The 19,047-nt window shown below is 42.3% G+C and overlaps 1 protein-coding gene across 1 annotated transcript in view; it reads left to right on the forward strand.

The window, feature by feature from the left end:
* The window catches only part of LOC137005681 (uncharacterized), a 1,355,627-nt gene that overhangs the window by 1,165,791 nt on the left and 170,789 nt on the right, over window positions 1-19,047 (forward strand). Inside the window, exon 21 of the mRNA XM_067366462.1 lies at window positions 723-2,110. Coding sequence (XP_067222563.1) covers window positions 723-2,110 — 1,388 coding nt within the window. The remainder of the gene's footprint in view (window positions 1-722; window positions 2,111-19,047) is intronic.

Here is a 19,047-nt window from a genome sequence, read left to right on the forward strand (position 1 = left end):
GCTATGTCTGACATCATTACAACAACAAATATCTTCTATTACTAATAGCATAGTTGACTTTTCAATTAACTTAATTAATTCAAGTATATTTAGGTTTATAACAGTTCTGGTTCTCACCTTATTGGTGAACAGGAATAGTAGTCTGCAAATATCTCTATCAATGTCAGGTCTTCTCTAACAAGCTGATGATCTTCACCAGATGTGAAAAATACAGGAGACATACAAAATGTGCAGTGGTGGGTCCCTGTGGACCAGGTTTGAAAACCACTGGTGTACTGAGTATAAGATCTATAGACGGGATGGTCAACTCTGGTCCTGGAGAGTTTAGCTCCATCCTTTATCAAATACACCTGCAAAATTTAACCCAACCCCAATATTTAACCCTTATTCTTGAGGACTGCTTGAAAATTACAGGCACATGTATTTAAATAGAGATAAAACTGAACTATGCAGGTCCTCCAGGACCAAAGCTGCCCATCCCTGATCCATAGGGTAGGGTATAGATCAGGGGTGTCCAACCCTGCTCCTGGAGAGTTACCATCTTGCAGACTTCAGTCCCAACCCTGCTCCAACACACCTGCTGTAATTATCAAGGAACCCTGAACATCCTGATTAGCTGGTTCAGGTGTGTTTGATTGGAATTGGCTACAAAGGCTAAAAAGGAAAAATCTGGCTAAAAAGACTTCCTCACGAAACAGAGTTCAAAAGACAGGAACTAAAAGATATTTCACCTGCCAACAGTGTGGAAAGAGTTTTGATCAACATAGAAACCTTCAAGTCCACTTGAGAATTCACACTGGAGAGAAACCTTTTTCTTGCCGGCAATGTGGAAAGAGTTTCAATCAAAAAGGAAACCTTAAAGTCCACATGAGAATTCACACTGCAGAAAAACCTTACACCTGCCAACTGTGTGGAAAGAGTTACATTCAAAAAATAACCCTTATAACCCACATGAGAATTCACACTGTAGAGAACCCATTCGCCTGCGTACAGTGTGGACAGAGTTTCAGTGAAAAAGGAAAACTTGAAATCCACTTGAGAATTCACAAAGGAGAAAAGCCTTACACCTGTCAAGAGTGTGGAAAGAGTTTCACACAAAAAGGAAGCCTTAAATACCACATGCGAATTCACACTGGAGAAAAGCCTTACACCTGTCAAGAGTGTGGAAAGAGTTTCACACAAAAAGGAAGCCTTAAATACCACATGCGAATTCACACTGGAGAAAAGCCTTATACCTGTCAAGAGTGTGGAAAGAGTTTCCATTATAAAGGAAACCTTAAGGTCCACATGATAACTCACACTGGAGAGAGTCCATTCACTTGCCAACAATGTGGAAAGAGTTTCAGTGAAAAAGGAAAACTTGAAATCCACACAAGATCTCACACTGGAGAAAAGCCTTACACCTGCCAACAATGTGGAAAGAGTTTCAGTGAGAAAGGTAACCTTACAGCACACATGAGAATTCACACTGGAGAGAAGCGTCATACCTGTCAAGAGTGTGGAAAGTGTTTCAGACAAAAAGAAAAACTTGAAATCCACATGAGAATTCACACTGGAGAAAAGCCTTATACCTGTCAAGAGTGTGGAAAGAGTTTCAGTCATAAAGGAAACCTTATAGTCCACATGAGAACTCACACTGGAGAGAGCCCATTCGCCTGCCAACAGTGTGGAAAGAGTTTCACTGTAAAAGGAAGCCTTGAAAGACACATGAGAATTCACACTGGAGAAAAGCCTTACACCTGCCAGCAATGTGGACAGAGTTTCAGTCAAAAAGGACACATTAAAGACCACATGAGAAGTCACACTGGAGAAAAGCCTTACACCTGCACTCTGTGCGGGAATGGCTTTACACGGGAACAAATCCTTAGGGAACACATGAATATTCACACTGGAGAGAAGCCTTTTACATGTGATCAGTGTGGAAAGAGTTTCGCATATAAATTGTCACTATATTTTCACATGAGAATTCACACTGGAGAGAAGCCATACACATGTGATCAGTGTGGAAAGAGTTTCGCACATAAATTTTCACTTTATTTTCACATGAGAATTCACACTAAAGAGAAGGCATTCATGTGTGATCAGTGTGGAAAGAGTTTCAGATTCATGGGTAACCTTAGGGACCACATGAGGATTCACTCGAAAGAGAGCTGTTTTAGAAGTCGTCACTCTGGAAAGAGCAGAGGTGTAAAGAGTACCTGAAAACCATACTTGAATAAAAGTACAGATACCTTATCTGCCTCATCTCCTAAATCAAACACCTGCGATTCATAACTAACTGCTAATACACTTGCATTCATGTAAAGTAGCCTTGTTGGCAAGTTTGGGTGAGTAAAGGCAAACATACAAGATATAGTACCTACAATGCCTTCTTTATAGCAGAAACTGCTGCAGAAAGTTTACTTGTTTACATTTACTTGTTCATAAATGTAGTCAAGTAAAGAGTAAAAGTTGCTAATATCCTGATACAAAGTAGCCAAAAAGATACTTAAGTACAGTAACTAATAGCATTTACTCAAACACTTTACACCACTGGGAAACAGTTCCGCAGACAGTCTCCATAAATAGCAGATTTAAAGAAAATTACAGCAGTTTGGCAAATAAATAAATTATGGACAGTTACAAACACATTACCAATTATGTAGGCTTTAAACATGAAGCTTATGTTTAAATGTTTTTCCACTTGTGTGAGCAACATAATATACAAATCAAAAGTATTAGTTCATACAGGGTTCCCATGGGTCATGGAATTTTAAAATTTCTCTTCCGCACTTTTAAAGTCAGGAAATGTTATATTTTTTTTGTCCAAGTCATGGAATATCAGGGATTTTTGTTTGTTGCTTTAAATTTTAGTTTCCATTTATCAAAATGTATTCTATACCTTATTTTTTGTTTTTTGTCACGTTGTTTCACTCGTTTTGTATTGTAGTGGTTAGGCTATTTTTCAGCGCCATTTTATTTCCTTGAGCTCGTCAACTGGCAATCACTTAATCCAGGGGTCTCCGAACTCGGTCCTGGAGGGCCACTGTCCTGCAGAGTTTAGCTCTAACTTGCCTCAACACACCTGCCCAACAAAGCAAATGGGCATTCATTTAAAATTTTAGGACAATGATGCTGTCATTACACGCTACTTCACTTCTGGATTCATGGGCCACAGCAGAGGATATGGTGGAGGTCTTCCACAAGTCAACAGAGGGGTTGAATTACAAAAGTCTTGTACAGCTTTCAAAGGATGGACCTAATACAAACTGAACTTGGACAAGATGTCAATACTGTGTTACTAATTGTGGGTAGCTGTGGCCTACATATTTTGCATGGGTATTTGAAAATGGTGCAGATGCCTCAAACTGGAACTGTAGACCAGTTCTTAAGTAATGCTTATTGGCTACCGAAAGATTCCCCTGCCTGAAGAGAGGATTATGCCAAAGCTGTCAGACAACCCAGGTCAAAAAAAGTGCCGTAAAATACACTTTTTTTTTAGTATACTTAATACACTTCCATAATGTACTTAAAGTGCTCTATTTTCGTGAACTTATTTTGTACTTAATGTAATAAAAGCTGTACTTTAGTACTTCTTCATATAATCTTAAGAACATCTAAGTGTACTCAACTGTGCTATTTTAAGACAGCATGAAATTGAACTAAAATGTGCTTTTAACACACTATCTCTGTATTAAAAAAATGTACTTAGTAACATCTTGTAGTACACTTGAACCCATCTATCATACACTTTTAAATGTACTCATCAGACATAGGAAATACACTTAAGAATCATTTAAAATATAAGAATAATATATACAAAATGTATTCACAATGTTGTATGCATACATTATAAATACATTTTGTATATATTAATCTTATATTTGAAAAACATCATAAGTGTATTTTTTATGTCTGTTAAGTATATTATAAAGTGTATGAAAGATGGGTTCAAGTATACAACAAGTGATAACTAAATACATTTTTTAAATACAGAGATAGTGTGTTAAAAGCACATTAGTTCAATTTCATGGTGTCTCAAAATAACACAGTTGAGTACACTTAGATGTTCTTTAGTACTTCTTATGAACATCTTAAGAAGAGCTTTTAGTATATTAAGTAGAAAATAAGTGCACGAAAATAGAGCACTTTAAGTACATTATGGAAGTGTACAAAAAAGTGTATTTTATGGCACTAAATATATTTAAATTGTGCTTTGTGGACACTTAATATATTAAATTATACTATACTAAGTGCATATTAAATGTATTATTTTGAAACAACTTGAAGTATAATAAGCATATTTCAAGATGTACTTAAGTTCATGTTTTAAGCTATTTGCAATATATTGAATTAAAATGGACCCATTTTAAGTACATTTAGTGCAATTTAAGTGTATTTTTTTAAATATATTTACAATGTACTTTTAATACTTCTGCTATTACAGTTAGAGTATATTTGAAGTATTGTCTTAATGTGCTTTATGTACATTTCCAATACAATTTCAGGTCATTACAAATGCATTATCATAACACTATAAAGCTGTTTTTATCTGTATACACACACACACACTTTGAAATCTAAAAAAAATTTAATGCACTACATATTGTGTACACCATTACAAATATTCTTACAGTACATTAAAAAAGTACAGCAGCATTTAATCTTTTGACCAAAATACTTTCAAAAAAGTAACTGAAAAATAAAGTGCAGAAGTGAAGTGCATTTTTTAACAATTGTAAGCATGCAAATGCCTGAACCAAACAAAGAAACAAGAGTTTAAATGTCACATCTTCATCTTCAAGTGGAGGGTCACTTCTTTGAGCACAACGTGCACTTTCTGCAACTGAGGGCTTGTAATTCAGACACTGTACTATTTGAAGGCTGCTTTATCACAGGATCTGTGAAAGGGAAAAAAGAATTTGTATAAAATTAACAAATGAATAACAGTTTTTATATCCTCATCAAGCTTGACATATGAGTGTCCATTTTATCCTCTTCTCTGTCGTCACTATGCAGCAATCTGAGTTACACTAAACATAAGATTAGAAGCCCAACAACCTCATTTACAGTGAGGAGAGTTCTATCACAAAGTCACTGATATTTATATTTGAAGCAATAAAGCAAATTGTGAGTATTACAGGATAAGTTTTTTTTTAAATCGTTATAACACAGGTGATACGACATTAAAACACTCTTCGCTTGTCTCTGCACTCAGATTTCAGTTTTTTATTTTTTAATTTATGCAAACAGCATACATTTTCTTTAAGCAAACAGCAATTAAAAACTTACCAGTAACTTCTGCGTGCAGCATCTTCATCTAATCGCGTCTGATTGGTCAAACTGAATGTAGGCTAGCTGCATTGAAAAAGACGCGCTGTTACACTTTGTATCAAAAATACGACTAGCATATAAAAGTAAAGTTAATCAAATACAAATCTTACCTGGAGTCACAAAATAACGGGGTTCCAAAGGCCACACGAAAGAAAAACTGAGATATTTTAATGAAATCTCAAGAGATTTCCATCCGATGAAAGACGATTCACCAAAACGTTTCAAAAAGTCATCTCAAAAAACTAATGCATATGAATCGCGTGGTCTCTTCCAAGTGTTCTAAAGTGACACGATTGCTCTAGTCTATAATTTAAGAGTTTAAATTTAGTCTTCTATTAACATTCAAGGTACATAGGCCTTGTATGTGCAGCTTATCTGGTAAACAGGTTCTCTCAGGTGAGAGCCTGCAGCTCATTATCATAAGAACCAATCAGAGCTGTTCAACGACCTTGGAACCAATCAGGTTTCGTCACGTGTGTTACATAGTTGATTAAATTTAAACACAAGTAAATATATAGCTAATTTTTAAGCATCATTAGAAAATTGATTTATGGTGCATTTCAAATAATATGATGTTGAAATCCTTGTGGGAGTAGTACTCTATTACAATTAACATAGCCTATGTAATGGACAACAGCCTTTTTTTAAGTAGCATAACCGTTTACAGGTACAAATAAGTAAGTAATAAGTAATAAGTAAAACTGAACAACATATTAAACAACATTTTAAATATGCTTATGGCAATGCTTAATAATAGTTGATAAATGTTTATAATACATTAAGTTTGTACATTGTAAATGATAAAATCTTTTTCAAAATATATTTTGAAAATATTAAAATTCTAAATATATAAATATTTAAAATAGGCTATATTGCAGTAGGCCTACACATGGTTATTAAGTACATTTAAACCCACTTAAAGCTGAATCCTTTTGCTATTTTCTTAAAGTACATATAAAAAATAATTTAAGTAAGAGTAACATAACTATGTTTTCTGTAAATACACTAACTTCAATAAAAATATACTTGTGTTTAGCATATTTTTTTAAAAATGTATCGAAGCATATATTTATTACCAATGTTGGTAAACTGTTTAGGAATGTATTAAAAATATGCTTGTTTTCAGAATATGTGTTAAAACTGTAACTAAGCATATATTTATTACCAAAGTACTTCTAGTATACTGTTTAGAAATTATTATATTATATATTAAAATGCAATTCAAAATATTTTTAATGCACTTTTAATAAGCATGTTGGGAATACAAATGTAATATTAACAACTTGCATTTCAAGTATATTTTTTAATACATTTAATAATAGGCCTACGTTTTTTTCACCTGTTTACTTGTAATTAATTCATTTGTACTGTATTTTTCATGAAAATCCATTATATATAAATATATATATACACTCACCTAAAGGATTATTAGGAACACCTGTTCAATTTCTCATTAATGCAATTATCTAAACAACCAATCGTATGGCAGTTGCTTCAATGCATTTAGGGGTGTGGTCCTGGTCAAGACAATCTCCTGAACTCCAAACTGAATGTCAGAATGGGAAAGAAAGGTGATTTAAAGGTCCCGTTCTTCGTGATCCCATGTTTCAAACTTTAGTTAGTGTGTAACGTTGTTGTTAGAGTATAAATAAAATCTGTAAAATTTTAAAGCTCAAAGTTCAATGCCAAGCGAGATATTTTATTTAACAGAAGTCGCCTACATCGAACGGCCAGTTTGGACTACATCCCTCTACTTCCTTCTTTAATGACGTCACTAAAACAGTTTTTTTGACTAACCTCCGCCCACAGGAATACACAAGAGTTGCGTTTGTAGAGTGTGTTTGTCGCCATGTCGTCGAAACGCTGTCATTTTCATCCCGCAGTCCAATCACCGGGTCTGATTCCGGCTCAAATTGATAGGGTAAAATTAAAGACATTTTTACAATAACACTGAGCGCATGCATCTCCACGTTATGGTAAGAGGCGTGACCTTTCCGGGCAAGATGCGCTAAACTGCTGTCGAATCACAACACAGGAACCGCTGGCACAATCAGAACTCGTTATGTATTTCTGAAGGAGAGACTTCATAGAACAAGGAAGTCATCAGCCCGTTTTTATGACAGTGGAAACAGCGGTATACAGATAAGTAAATTATGTGAAAAATACTGTTTTTTTACACGCGAAACATGAATACATGTTATATTGCACACTATAAACACAATCAAAGCTTCAAAAAAACACGAAAAACGGGACCTTTAAGCAATTTTGAGCGTGGCATGGTTGTTGGTGCCAGACGGGCCGGTCTGAGTATTTCACAATCTGTTCAGTTACTAGGATTTTCACGCACAACCGTTTCTAGGGTTTACAAAGAATGGTGTGAAAAGGGAAAAACATCCAGTATGCAGCAGTCATGTGGGCGAAAATGCCTTGTTGATGCTAGAGGTCAGAGGAGAATGGGCCGACTGATTCAAGCTGATAGAAGAGCAACTTTGACTGAAATAACCACTCGTTACAACCGAGGTATGCAGCAAAGCATTTGTGAAGCCACAACACGCACAACCTTGAGGCGGAAAGGCTACAACAGCAGAAGACCCCACCGGGTACCACTCATCTCCACTACAAATAGGAAAAAGAGGCTACAATTTGCACGAGCTCACCAAAATTGGACAGTTGAAGACTGGAAAAATGTTGCCTGGTCTGATGAGTCTGGATTTCTGTTGAGACATTCAGATGGTAGAGTCAGAATTTGGTGTAAACAGAATGAGAACATGGATCCATCATGCCTTGTTACCACTGTGCAGGCTGGTGGTGGTGGTGTAATGGTGTGGGGGATGTTTTCTTGGCACACTTTAGGCCCCTTAGTGCCAATTGGGCATCGTTTAAATGCCACGGCCTACCTGAGCATTGTTTTTGACCATGTCCATCCCTTTATGACCACCATGTACCCATCCTCTGATGGCTACTTCCAGCAGGATAATGCACCATGTCACAAAGCTCGAATCATTTCAAGTTGGTTTCTTGAACATGACAATGAGTTCACTGTACTAAAATGGCCCCCACAGTCACCAGATCTCAACCCAACAGAGCATCTTTGGGATGTGGTGGAACGGGAGCTTCGTGCCCTGGATGTGCATCCCACAAATCTCCATCAACTGCAAGATGCTATCCTATCAATATGGGCCAACATTTCTAAAGAATGCTTTCAGCACCTTGTTGAATCAATGCCACGTAGAATTAAGGCAGTTCTGAAGGCGAAAGGGGGTCAAACACAGTATTAGTATGGTGTTCCTAATAATCCTTTAGGTGAGTGTATATAAATATATATACAGTATATATAAAAATAAAAAAATAAAAAGCATTCATAGCACATAAGTAATGCACTTATAAAACACTGTATATTTGGTTTACTTTATCTGACTACACTTAAAATCATTTGAAATGTTAGTTCTAATTGGTGCATTTATATTAAGTGTACTTAAGTACCACAGTTGGGAAAATGCACTTATAGCTAGAACATTAGTAATATATTTGTGATTGTCATTTAAACTTAGAATTACTATGTAAAAGTCTACTAAGATTGAAATAAATTTTAAAGCACTGAAAGCACACTTTTAAGAATTACACTAATAAAACTCTTCTGTATATTTTTGCAGTAGTATACTTTATTTCAATGCACTAATAAACTATTTAAGTGTTAGTGCGAATTAGTGCATTTATATTAAGTATACTTAAGTACCACAGTTAGGAAAATGTACTTATAACTAGAACATTAGTAATATATTTGTAATTAAATGAATTTAATTTAAACTTAGGATTACTACATAAAAGTCTACTAATATTGAACTAATTTTAAAGCAATGAAAGCACACTTTTAAGAAATACACTAATAAAACTCCTCTGTATATTTTTGCAGTAGTATACTTTATTTCAATGCACTAATAAACTATTTAAGTGTTAGTGCTAATTAGTGCATTTATATTAAGTATACTTAAGTACCACAGTTGGGAAAATGTACTTATGACTAGTACATTAATAATATATTTGTAATAGAATGAACTTCATTTAAACTTAGAATTACTACATAAAAGTCTACTAAAATTGAACTAATGTTTAAAGCATTCAAAGCACACTTTTAACAAATACACTAATAAAACTCTCATGTATATTTTTGAGGTAGTATACTTTATTTCAATGCACTAAAAATATATTTAAGTTGTATTAGTATTTAGTATCCTTTTCCAAGTGCAGTGAAGTACAACTAAAGTACAAATATACTTTAAAATAGTGTATTTATAGTGTATGATTTTGACACTTTTATTTAGCACCAAAATAAAGAATGTACTACAAATGTACTTGCTTGTATTTAAGTATTTTTTTAATGCACTCAAGTATACTTTTTTTTGACCTGGGGAGACAAAGATGATAATATTTTTTTAGATCTGCAGAATAACTGTTATGATCACCGTCTGTCCTGTCACTTCCCGGACTACATTCCCCATCATCCTCTCTGCCAGTCACATTCACACACTCCACATTAATCACCACATCCAGCTGCAGCTCATTACCAGGACTATAAAGGACTTTCACACACACCATCTCACCGCAAAGTCTTGTTTCCCCAGTGTGCAATTCTAAGCGTCATCTCCCCGTCTTCCTGTTTGTTACTGTTCTTGCCTGATTCCTGTTTTATGACCCATTGCTGCCTGCCTCGATCCTTTGCCTGTACCCTGACTACGACTCTGCCTGTTCCTTACTGTTCCTGTTCGTTCCTGTTTTGACCCTGCCTGTACGACCATGCTCACTTTTAATAAAAGCTCTGCGTTTGGATCCCTATCTGAGTCTCCCATCGTTACAGAAGACCTCGCCACAACAGCGATCCAGCAGCTTTTCTGATGATCACTGGTCTGGTAGGAACTTTGCATTTTCATTATTAAAGCTCAAACAGGGCTCACGATCACTGGAGGAATATGTTGTGGAATATTTGGACATTGCTTATCATTCAGACTTGCCGGACTGTGCGCTGATAGACTTTTTCTGTGAGGGCATTAATCAGCCACTCAAATCACAACTCATTCGTGAGGGACCCCTTTCATCTCTAAGTCAGTTTTTGGATTATGTTTTATTGTGTGTTGGCTTTCCATTTACTGTTGGTGTCGTGGAGAAATGCGACACCACGGTGAATCATGTAATGGCTGCCGCTAAGGAGAGCACTCACAAAATGGCTGCCGCTAAGGAGAGCACTCACAAGATGGCTGCCACAACAACAACACAAAGTCAAGGCACAGTTGATCTCCGTGAGCCAAGTCATGTCTCAGCTGATCTTCCAGAACGACGTCACGTCCCTGCTGATTTTCTAGAGTCACGTCCCGTCTCTGGATCTGTCCGGGAGCAGAGAGGATTGCGTTCCAGTGTGGCTGATCCACCGCTAACATCAGCATGAGCGGCTGGCATTCCTAAGCCTCCGACGACCGCTTCGCTCTCAAGCCAGCCGGCCGCTTCGCACTCAAGCCAGCCAGATGCTTCGCACCCAAGCCCGCCGGACGCTTCGCACACAAGCTCGCCGACTGCTACGCACTCAAGCTCTCTGGATGCAAGGGACAAGATGGCCGTTTCGCCAGTGCCCACGGGCAAGATGGCCGCCCCTTCAGAGTCTCTGAACATAGGAGTCGTTCCAGCCATCGAGTCCGCTCCAGAGCCCAAGCTCCTTGCCCTGCCGGAGCCGCCCAGGCATCTTGCCCTGCAGGCGCTGCTCAAGCTCCTTGTCCTGCCGGAGCCGCCCAAGTGTCTTGCCCTGCCAGTGCCACCCGAGCTCCTTGCCCTGCCAGCGTCACCCAAGCTCCTTGCCCTGCCGGCGCCAGCCAAGCTTCTTGCCCTGCCGGCACCACCCAAGCTCCTTGCCCTGCCGGCACCAGCCAAGCTCCTAGTCCACGAGCCCTTCACTTCCACCATTGAATCCCCCAAGAATTTTTTTGGGGGGGGTGTGGGGCATATACCTACCTGCGGGTGGGGAACTGGTGGGTGGGGAACCAGTGGGTGGGTTTACAGGTCCGATAGGGCCGTCTATGGACTCTGAACTGCCACGGTCACCAATAGCCCCTGTATTGCCAGGGCCGTCCACGGCACCTGAACCTCCGTGGCTTCCCGACACTCCTGACCTGCCATGGCCGCCCGAGCCACCTTACCTGCCGTGGCTGCCCAAGCCACCTGACCTGCCGTGGCCGCCCGAGCCACCTGACCTGCTGTGGTTGCCCGAGCCACCTGACCCGCCATGGCTTCCCGACACTCCAGACCTGCCGTGGCCACCCGAGCCACCTGACCTGCTGTGGCTGCCCAAGCCACCTGACTCGCCGTGGCTGGCCGAGGCTCTTGACCCGCCGTGGCTGGCCGAGGCTCCTGACCCGCCGTGGCCGTCCGAGGCTCCTGACCCGCAGTGGCCGCCCGAGGCTCCTGACCCGCTGTGGCCGCCCGAAGCTCCTGACTCGCCGTGGCCGCCCGAGGCTCCTGACCCGCCGTGGTGCCTAGAGTTCCTGGACCTGCCCTGGAGACCTTCATACCCGTCTGCACATCCAGTATTACCTGCCAGCAGGTCTCCAGGGCACCCACCCCCCCTCCCCAGTTGTGCTATCCACGGCGTGAGGACACGCTTTCCGGGAGGGGGACATTCTGTCACGAATCCTGTCAGTTCCGGACTACACTTCCCAGCATCCTCCTTGCCTGTCACATGCACTCACTCCACCAATCACCTATTGCCACATACTCCTAAAGCTCTCTACTTGGACTATAAAGGACTCTCACTCACACACACACATTGCGAGATCTTGTTTACTTGTGACAATTCTGAGCGTTTGAATCCTGTTTGCCTGTCTGTTATTGATCCCTGCCTGTTTCCGGTTGATGATTCTCTGCCTTCTGCCTTTGGACTGTTTATTGTTATCTGGACTGTGAATGATATTTGCCTGCCCTGATCTACTGCCTGTATCTTGACCACGATTCTTCTGTAACGATGGGTGACTCAGATAGGGATCCAAATGCAGAGCTTTTATTAAAAGTGAGCGTGGTCATACAGGCAGGGTCAAAACAGGAACGGTAAGGAACAGGCAGAGTCGTAGTCAGGGTACAGGCAAAGGATCGAGGCAGGCAGCAATGGGTTGTAAAACATGAATCAGGGAAGAACAGTAACAAACAGGAAGACAGGGAGATAACGCTTAGAATTGCACACTGGGGAAACAAGACTTTGCGGTGAGGTGGTGTGTGTGAAAGTCCTTTATAGTCCTGGTACTGAGCTGCAGCTTGATGTGGTGATTAATGTGGAGTGTGTGAATGTGACTGGCAGAGAGGATGATGGGGAATGTAGTCCGAGAAGTGACAGGACAGACAGTGAACATAACATAACGCTCCCCTCCCGGAAGGCGCGCCCTCCCTAGCTGTTCCTTTTATGCAGCGAGGACGTGCCTTCCGGGAGGGGGGCGTTATGTCACATTAATCACCACATCCAGCTGCAGCTCATTACCAGGACTATAAAGGACTTTCACACACACCACCTCACCACGAAGTCTTGTTTCCCCAGTGTGCAATTCTAAGCGTTATCTCCCTGTCTTCCTGTTTGTTACTGTTCTTGCCTGATTCCTGTTTTACGACCCATTGCTGCCTGCCTCGATCCTTTGCCTGTACCCTGACTACGACTCTGCCTGTTCCTTACTGTTCCTGTTCGTTCCTGTTTTGACCCTGCCTGTACGACCACGCTCACTTTTATGGATCACTATAATGGCATACTGGTAAGATGCTAATGAGACCGGACAATGAGTGTGACTGAGAGTGAGTCCTTCATTCTGACGGTAATGAGTGTAAAAATGATGTGCAGGTGTGTGAGCAGGATCAGCACTCTGGTGACAGGGAGCGTTGTGATTGGTTGATGGTAGAGCCTGGCGTGTCTGTGACAGTACCCAACGGGGCCGTATCCTTCCCAGTCGACAAGGTATTCTAAGCGACCACCACGGCACCAGAGGAAGTTGGAGCTGATAAGTAACATGATTGATCTGCTTCACAATAGTAAAGGGACCAATGAATCTGGGACTTAACTTTCTGCACAGCAGGCACAGTCTGATGTCCCGGGTGGACAGCCAGACCTTCTGTCCGGGTTGGTACTGGGGACCATTGGAGCGACGAAGGTCAGCTGTCAAGCTGCGCCTGTGCAGTGCTCGCTGGAGTTGATGCTCTCTTGGAACCAGAAGTCGACTGCTGGAACATCCGAGGGTTCCCCTGACCAGGGGAACAGTGGGGGCTGGTAACCGAGCATGCACTGGTGTAAGGCCAGTGGTAGACTGCCGCAGGGAATGCTGTGTATACTCGGCCCAGCCCAGGAACTGGTTCCAAGAGTTCTGGTGGCCGTGACAGAAGGTACGGAGGAAGCGACCGATCTCCTGAATCTTCCGCTCTGTCTGCCTGTTCGTCTGTGGGTGGTATCCAGACGAGAGGCTTACGGTCACACCTAGGAGAGAGAAGAAAGCCTTCCATACTCTGGAGATGAATTGGGGCCCTCTGTCAGACACAATCTCACCCGGGATGCCGTAGTACCTGAAGATATGGTTAAACATAAGTTCAGCTGTCTCCATGGCTGTCGGGAGACCCTTCAGGGGAAGAAGATGTACAGATTTAGAAAACCTATCAACAACTATTAGAATGCAGGTACAGTCAATGGAAACTGGCAAATCAGTGATAAAGTCTACTCCTAGGTGTGACCATGGTCTATTGGGAACGGGCAGAGGCTGGAGTTTACCAGAGGAAAGATGCCGTGGGCTCTTGGAAATGGCGCATTCCTTACATCCCTTCACGTACCTTCTCACGTCAGATGCCGTATTTGGCCACCAGAAGCGATCTTTTCAGAAGCGAGAGGGTTTCATTGACCCCAGGGTGGCCAGTGAAGTATGGCTGGAATGTATGAGGGGAATGCGCCGGATTCTTGGGATGTATTGTAATCCTGGGGGGCAGCCCGGCGGAGTGTCTGCTGAGGCATTGGAGGAGGGCAGAGTCTCCTCAGTCTATGTGATGGGACTTACAATGAGTTCATTGGGAATAATAGGTTCTTGCTCTTCTGATTTCTCCTCTGGATTGTAAAGACGAGATAGGGCATCAGCTTTGACATTCTTGGGACCAGGACGATAGGAAATGGTGAAATTGAATCTTGTGAAGAAGAGTGCCCACCGTGATTGTCTAGGATTGAGTCTCTTAGCGTCTCGTAGATACTCCAGGTTCTTATGATCAGTTAACACAAGGAAGGGGTGTTGAGCACCCTCCAACCAATGCCTTCTCTCTTCTAAAGCTAACTTAATAGCTAGAAGTTCTCGATTGCTGATGTCGTAGTTTGCCTCCGCCGGGAGAAGAAGGCACATGGATGAAGTCGACTTGGATTCCCCTGCTGCTGAGACAGGACGGCTCCTACACCAGTTGTAGATGCGTCAGCCTCCACCACAAAGGGTTTCTCAGGATCTGGATGGACCAGAAGGGGCGCTGTGGTGAAAGCTGGCCAGTTGGTAGTTGGAGTTGGCCAGTTGGTAATGGCTTCCACCTTGCCCTCGTCCATCTGGATGCCACTGCTGTCGATGGTATATCCAAGGAACTGCACTGAGGGTTGATGGAATGAACATTTTTCAGCTTTCAGGAACAGATGGAACTCCCTCAGGCTTTGCAGGACCTCCGCAACGTGGTGGCAATGTTCGGCCATACTCCAGGAGTAGATCAAGATGTCATCGATGTAGACCAGGACGAACTTGTTTAGGAACTCCCGGAGCACCTCATGGATGAAGTCCTGGAATACGGAGGGGGCGTTGGCTAGTCCATAGGGCATGACGAGATACTCGTAGTGGCCAGTAGGAGTTATGAAGGCCGTCTTACACTCGTCCCCCTCACGTATACGAATAAGGTTGTATGCGCTGCGGAGGTCCAGCCTGGAGAATACAGTGGCACCTCGGAGATGTTCCAGAGCAGCAGGGACGAGAGGAAGGGGATAACGGAACTTCACAGTGATTTTGTTAAGTGCCTGGTAATCGATGCAAGGCCGCAAGCCTCAGTCCTTCTTGGCCTCATAGAAAAAGCTCGAAGCAGCAGGGGAAGTCAAAGGGCGGATGTAACCTTGTTTCTTTTACATATTCTTCCATGGCCTTCTCCTCCAGTTGTGACAGTGGGTAGGTCCTTCCTCGGGGCACTGGCTCACCTGGAAGCAGATCTATTGCGCAGTCCCATGGCCGGTGTGGAGGCAGCTTAGAGGCTCTCTTCGGGCAGAACACATCACTGAAGTGGGCATAACATGGTGGTATATCAACAGATTGTTTCTCAACTGGACTTTCAATCGACGTGGAACAGACAGGAAGTGACTGGGAACAGGAAGAAGATGGCTGAGGTAATTTTGAGAAACATGATGGAAAACAATTCTGACCCCACTTCAAGTATCACGTCAGCAGTGGATTCCTCCAGAACCAGAAAGTAGAGTTGTTCAATGTGCAAAACACCAACTTGCAGTTGTACGGGTCCAACAAGGTAATTGACTTTTCTTCGACTGAGCGGTTTCCCTGTTATTGAGTTGATCTGGAAGGTAGTTGACGTATTGATGGTCTTGAGCTTGAGTTGGCAGCAGAGGGCACCAGAGATGAAATTTCTGGCTGACCCTGAGTCGAGGAGCGCATTAACTGAAACAGAGATATCAGCAGCAGTAAGGTTTACAACAATGGAGAATGGTTTCATAGAATTCAGAGGAGGGAGAATAGCACTCACCATGGGACGAGGAGGACGGATGGGGCAATTGGCTATCATATGCCCTGCAGCCCCACAATACAAACATAGCCTCAGGGTCAGCCACCTCTGCCGCTCAGTTGTTATCAGACGAGTGAAATCCAGTTGCATCGGTTCGCTGACTGGTTCTGGAGGGCTGACGGATTCAGGACGGCGGAGAGATAGCGTTGGTTCTAGCTGGCCCTGGTGCTCTGCGAGACACAACTGCATACGAGTGGCGAATTGTATTGATAGTTGAATGAAGCGTTCCAGCCCAATAGTGTCTTCGTATGCAACGAGATGCAACCACACGCGTGGATTCATTCCTTGACGATAGGTGGTGAGAAGTGATTGCTCGTTCCATCCACGGTTGGCTCCAAGAGTTCTGAATTGCAGAGCATTTTCATTTACAGTCATAGATCCTTGTTTCAAATGATAAAGTTGCTCACCGATTGACGAATCCCAAGGAGACTTTCCGAAGACTTCCTTGAAATGCGAGATGAAACTGGAGAGTGATTGGGTGGTTTCATTCTTCTGAGTCCAGAGAGTTTCAGCAATTCTGAAGGAGAATGGAGAGGAATGGAATGATAATACTGTCCTTAGTAGTTGCAGGATGATGAATGACGAACGGAGGTAGTATTCCACACAACACGAGGCTGAGGGACTTCACGCACATCTAACAAGAGTTAGAACATATAGGACAGGAGATGAACAGAGTCACAGATAGGTTCCCAACGAGGTCCTTGTGGAGAGCATACTGGTAAGATGCTAAGGAGACTGGACAATGAGTGTGACTGAGAGTGAGTCCTTTATAATGACGGTAATGAGTGTGATAATGATGTGCAGGTGTGCGTGATCAGTACTCTGGTGACAGGGAGCATTGTGATTGGTTGATGGTAGAGCCTGGCGTGTCTGTGACAGATAAGGCATTGGACCTGCACTGTCATCAATCTGTTCACAGTGCGATTCAGGGGAATCTGGTGGGGAGAAGTCTTCCACTTCCAGACAGCTCTCAGAACCGCTGTAACTGCTGCTGTCGGTATCGCTATCCATGTCACCTGTGTCTGTGTGTGTGCATTGCCGGTTTGCAAATTAGCTAATTTTAATGCACCCAATGACACTCCCCTATTTATGCAAACCATTCCCTCTTTCCACACAATACCCATCCCACCTTTTCGCAGTCGACCACGCCCCTTTTTGGAAGCCTTTTCAAATCGAAAGTGTGAAAAAACACTGCTGCAGCAGAGGGGTTTCATGACCCTTTAAATTACATCCAGTTTATCAGCAACACAGCGCACAAGCGTGAATCCCACGATATCCGCCTTTGATCTCACAGATGTCCTCTTGCCTGCACATTTTTCACTCCTTCCCTCACTGCAGCCGCCTACATTTCAGGTGAGGCTAGGCATGTCTCAAATGAGCCTACTGTTTCAAATTGTTTGAATTGCCACAAGCTCAACAAAAACTCAGGCCAAACATGCATAAAAAAGCCTTTTACAAACACATTTCAGGTGTTTTATTGAAAGTAAAATCTTTTTAAAGTCCCCCTGTAGTCAATTATTTTATCCCTTAAAACTCATCTTTGTTCACCAAAATGACATATTTAAAAAAATTCAAGGGAAAAAAATTTCTTCATGCCTTAAAATAGCTTGAACGTAATTCTACACCCTTGCTTCATTTAATATTAGGGGTGTAACGATATATCGCAGTACAATATTTCGCGATGCAAAAATGTTACGATATGCATCATAGAGTGATGTCGATACTTTTACGATATGATGGCAGTAGGGCTGGGCGATATATCGCATGCAATTGTCACAGCTGTTGCTGTGGCACTGCGGTGAAAGAAAGCCACGACTTTTCTCACGCGACCAAGCAAGAGACTGATGCGAGAAACACTTACTGAACTAGAGAGCTGATTGAACCCGGCTTCTCTCACTGCCACCTCCATGTTGTAGAGTAGGTCACGTCAGCTCAACCAATAAGATTAGACTGCCGTCTAGGGCTGGGCGATATATCGCATGCAATTGTCACGTGCATTTCGTCAGTAAAGCCGGTTCCCTGATTACCGCTAAATCGCCATCACCTGCTTTCAAATGAAGCGGCATTTAATAGACAGAGCCGTAAATCACTGAAAAGCCACGCAATATCGCGTTCAATATCGCAGATGAATCGCCTTCGATATTGAACGCAATATTGTGTGGCTTTTCAGTGATCTACGGCTCTGTCTATTAAATGCTGCTCCATTTGAAAGCAGGTGATGGCGATTTAGCTCTCTAGTTCAGTAAGTGTTTCTCGCATCAGTCTCTTGCTTGGTCGCGTGAGAAAAGTCGTGGCTTTCTTTCACCGCAGTGCCACAGCAACAGCTGTGCTCACAGAAAAGCAAAATATGCTTGCGATGCTTTGCTTTAAGTTAGGGGCCGTTCTCATATTGCGTCTTTTCCGCGTGCAAGTCAGTTATATCAAATGTAGCCACGCAGCAGGCGCGCTCATAATGGAAGCAACACGGTCGCGACACGCATGCGGTGCGTTTTCCAGGCGCATCGAGATGAAAAATTCTCAACTTTTCAGAATGCTGCAAGCGCACCGCAGGTCATGTGACAAGAACCAACCGATCAGCTATGGCCTTTCCGTAACAAAACATCAAAATCTCAGCCAAACAGCTGATCATAGCTGTACAGGATGGTTTTTATATCTTATCTCTATAAATATATCTAGTAGTAAAGCTAATGCAAGGGCTAGAAATCAATTTATCCTTTGCTGAAACTTCCTGATCCTCTTGGCGAGCACAGTTCATGGTTGCATAGCAACGACCGACGCCACGGGAGCGCAAGCACTTTGGAAAGAAGGAGAAGTGGTGCGGCCGCACCTTCCGTCGCGTTTTAGACGCGATATATGAACGGTCGCTTAGGATTCATAATTCTAAGTTAAATTCTCATGTTAAATTTAACTTTTTTTTTCAGTGACAGA

Source organism: Chanodichthys erythropterus, chromosome 3, assembly GCF_024489055.1.
Source record: "Chanodichthys erythropterus isolate Z2021 chromosome 3, ASM2448905v1, whole genome shotgun sequence".
NCBI lineage: Eukaryota > Metazoa > Chordata > Actinopteri > Cypriniformes > Xenocyprididae > Chanodichthys > Chanodichthys erythropterus.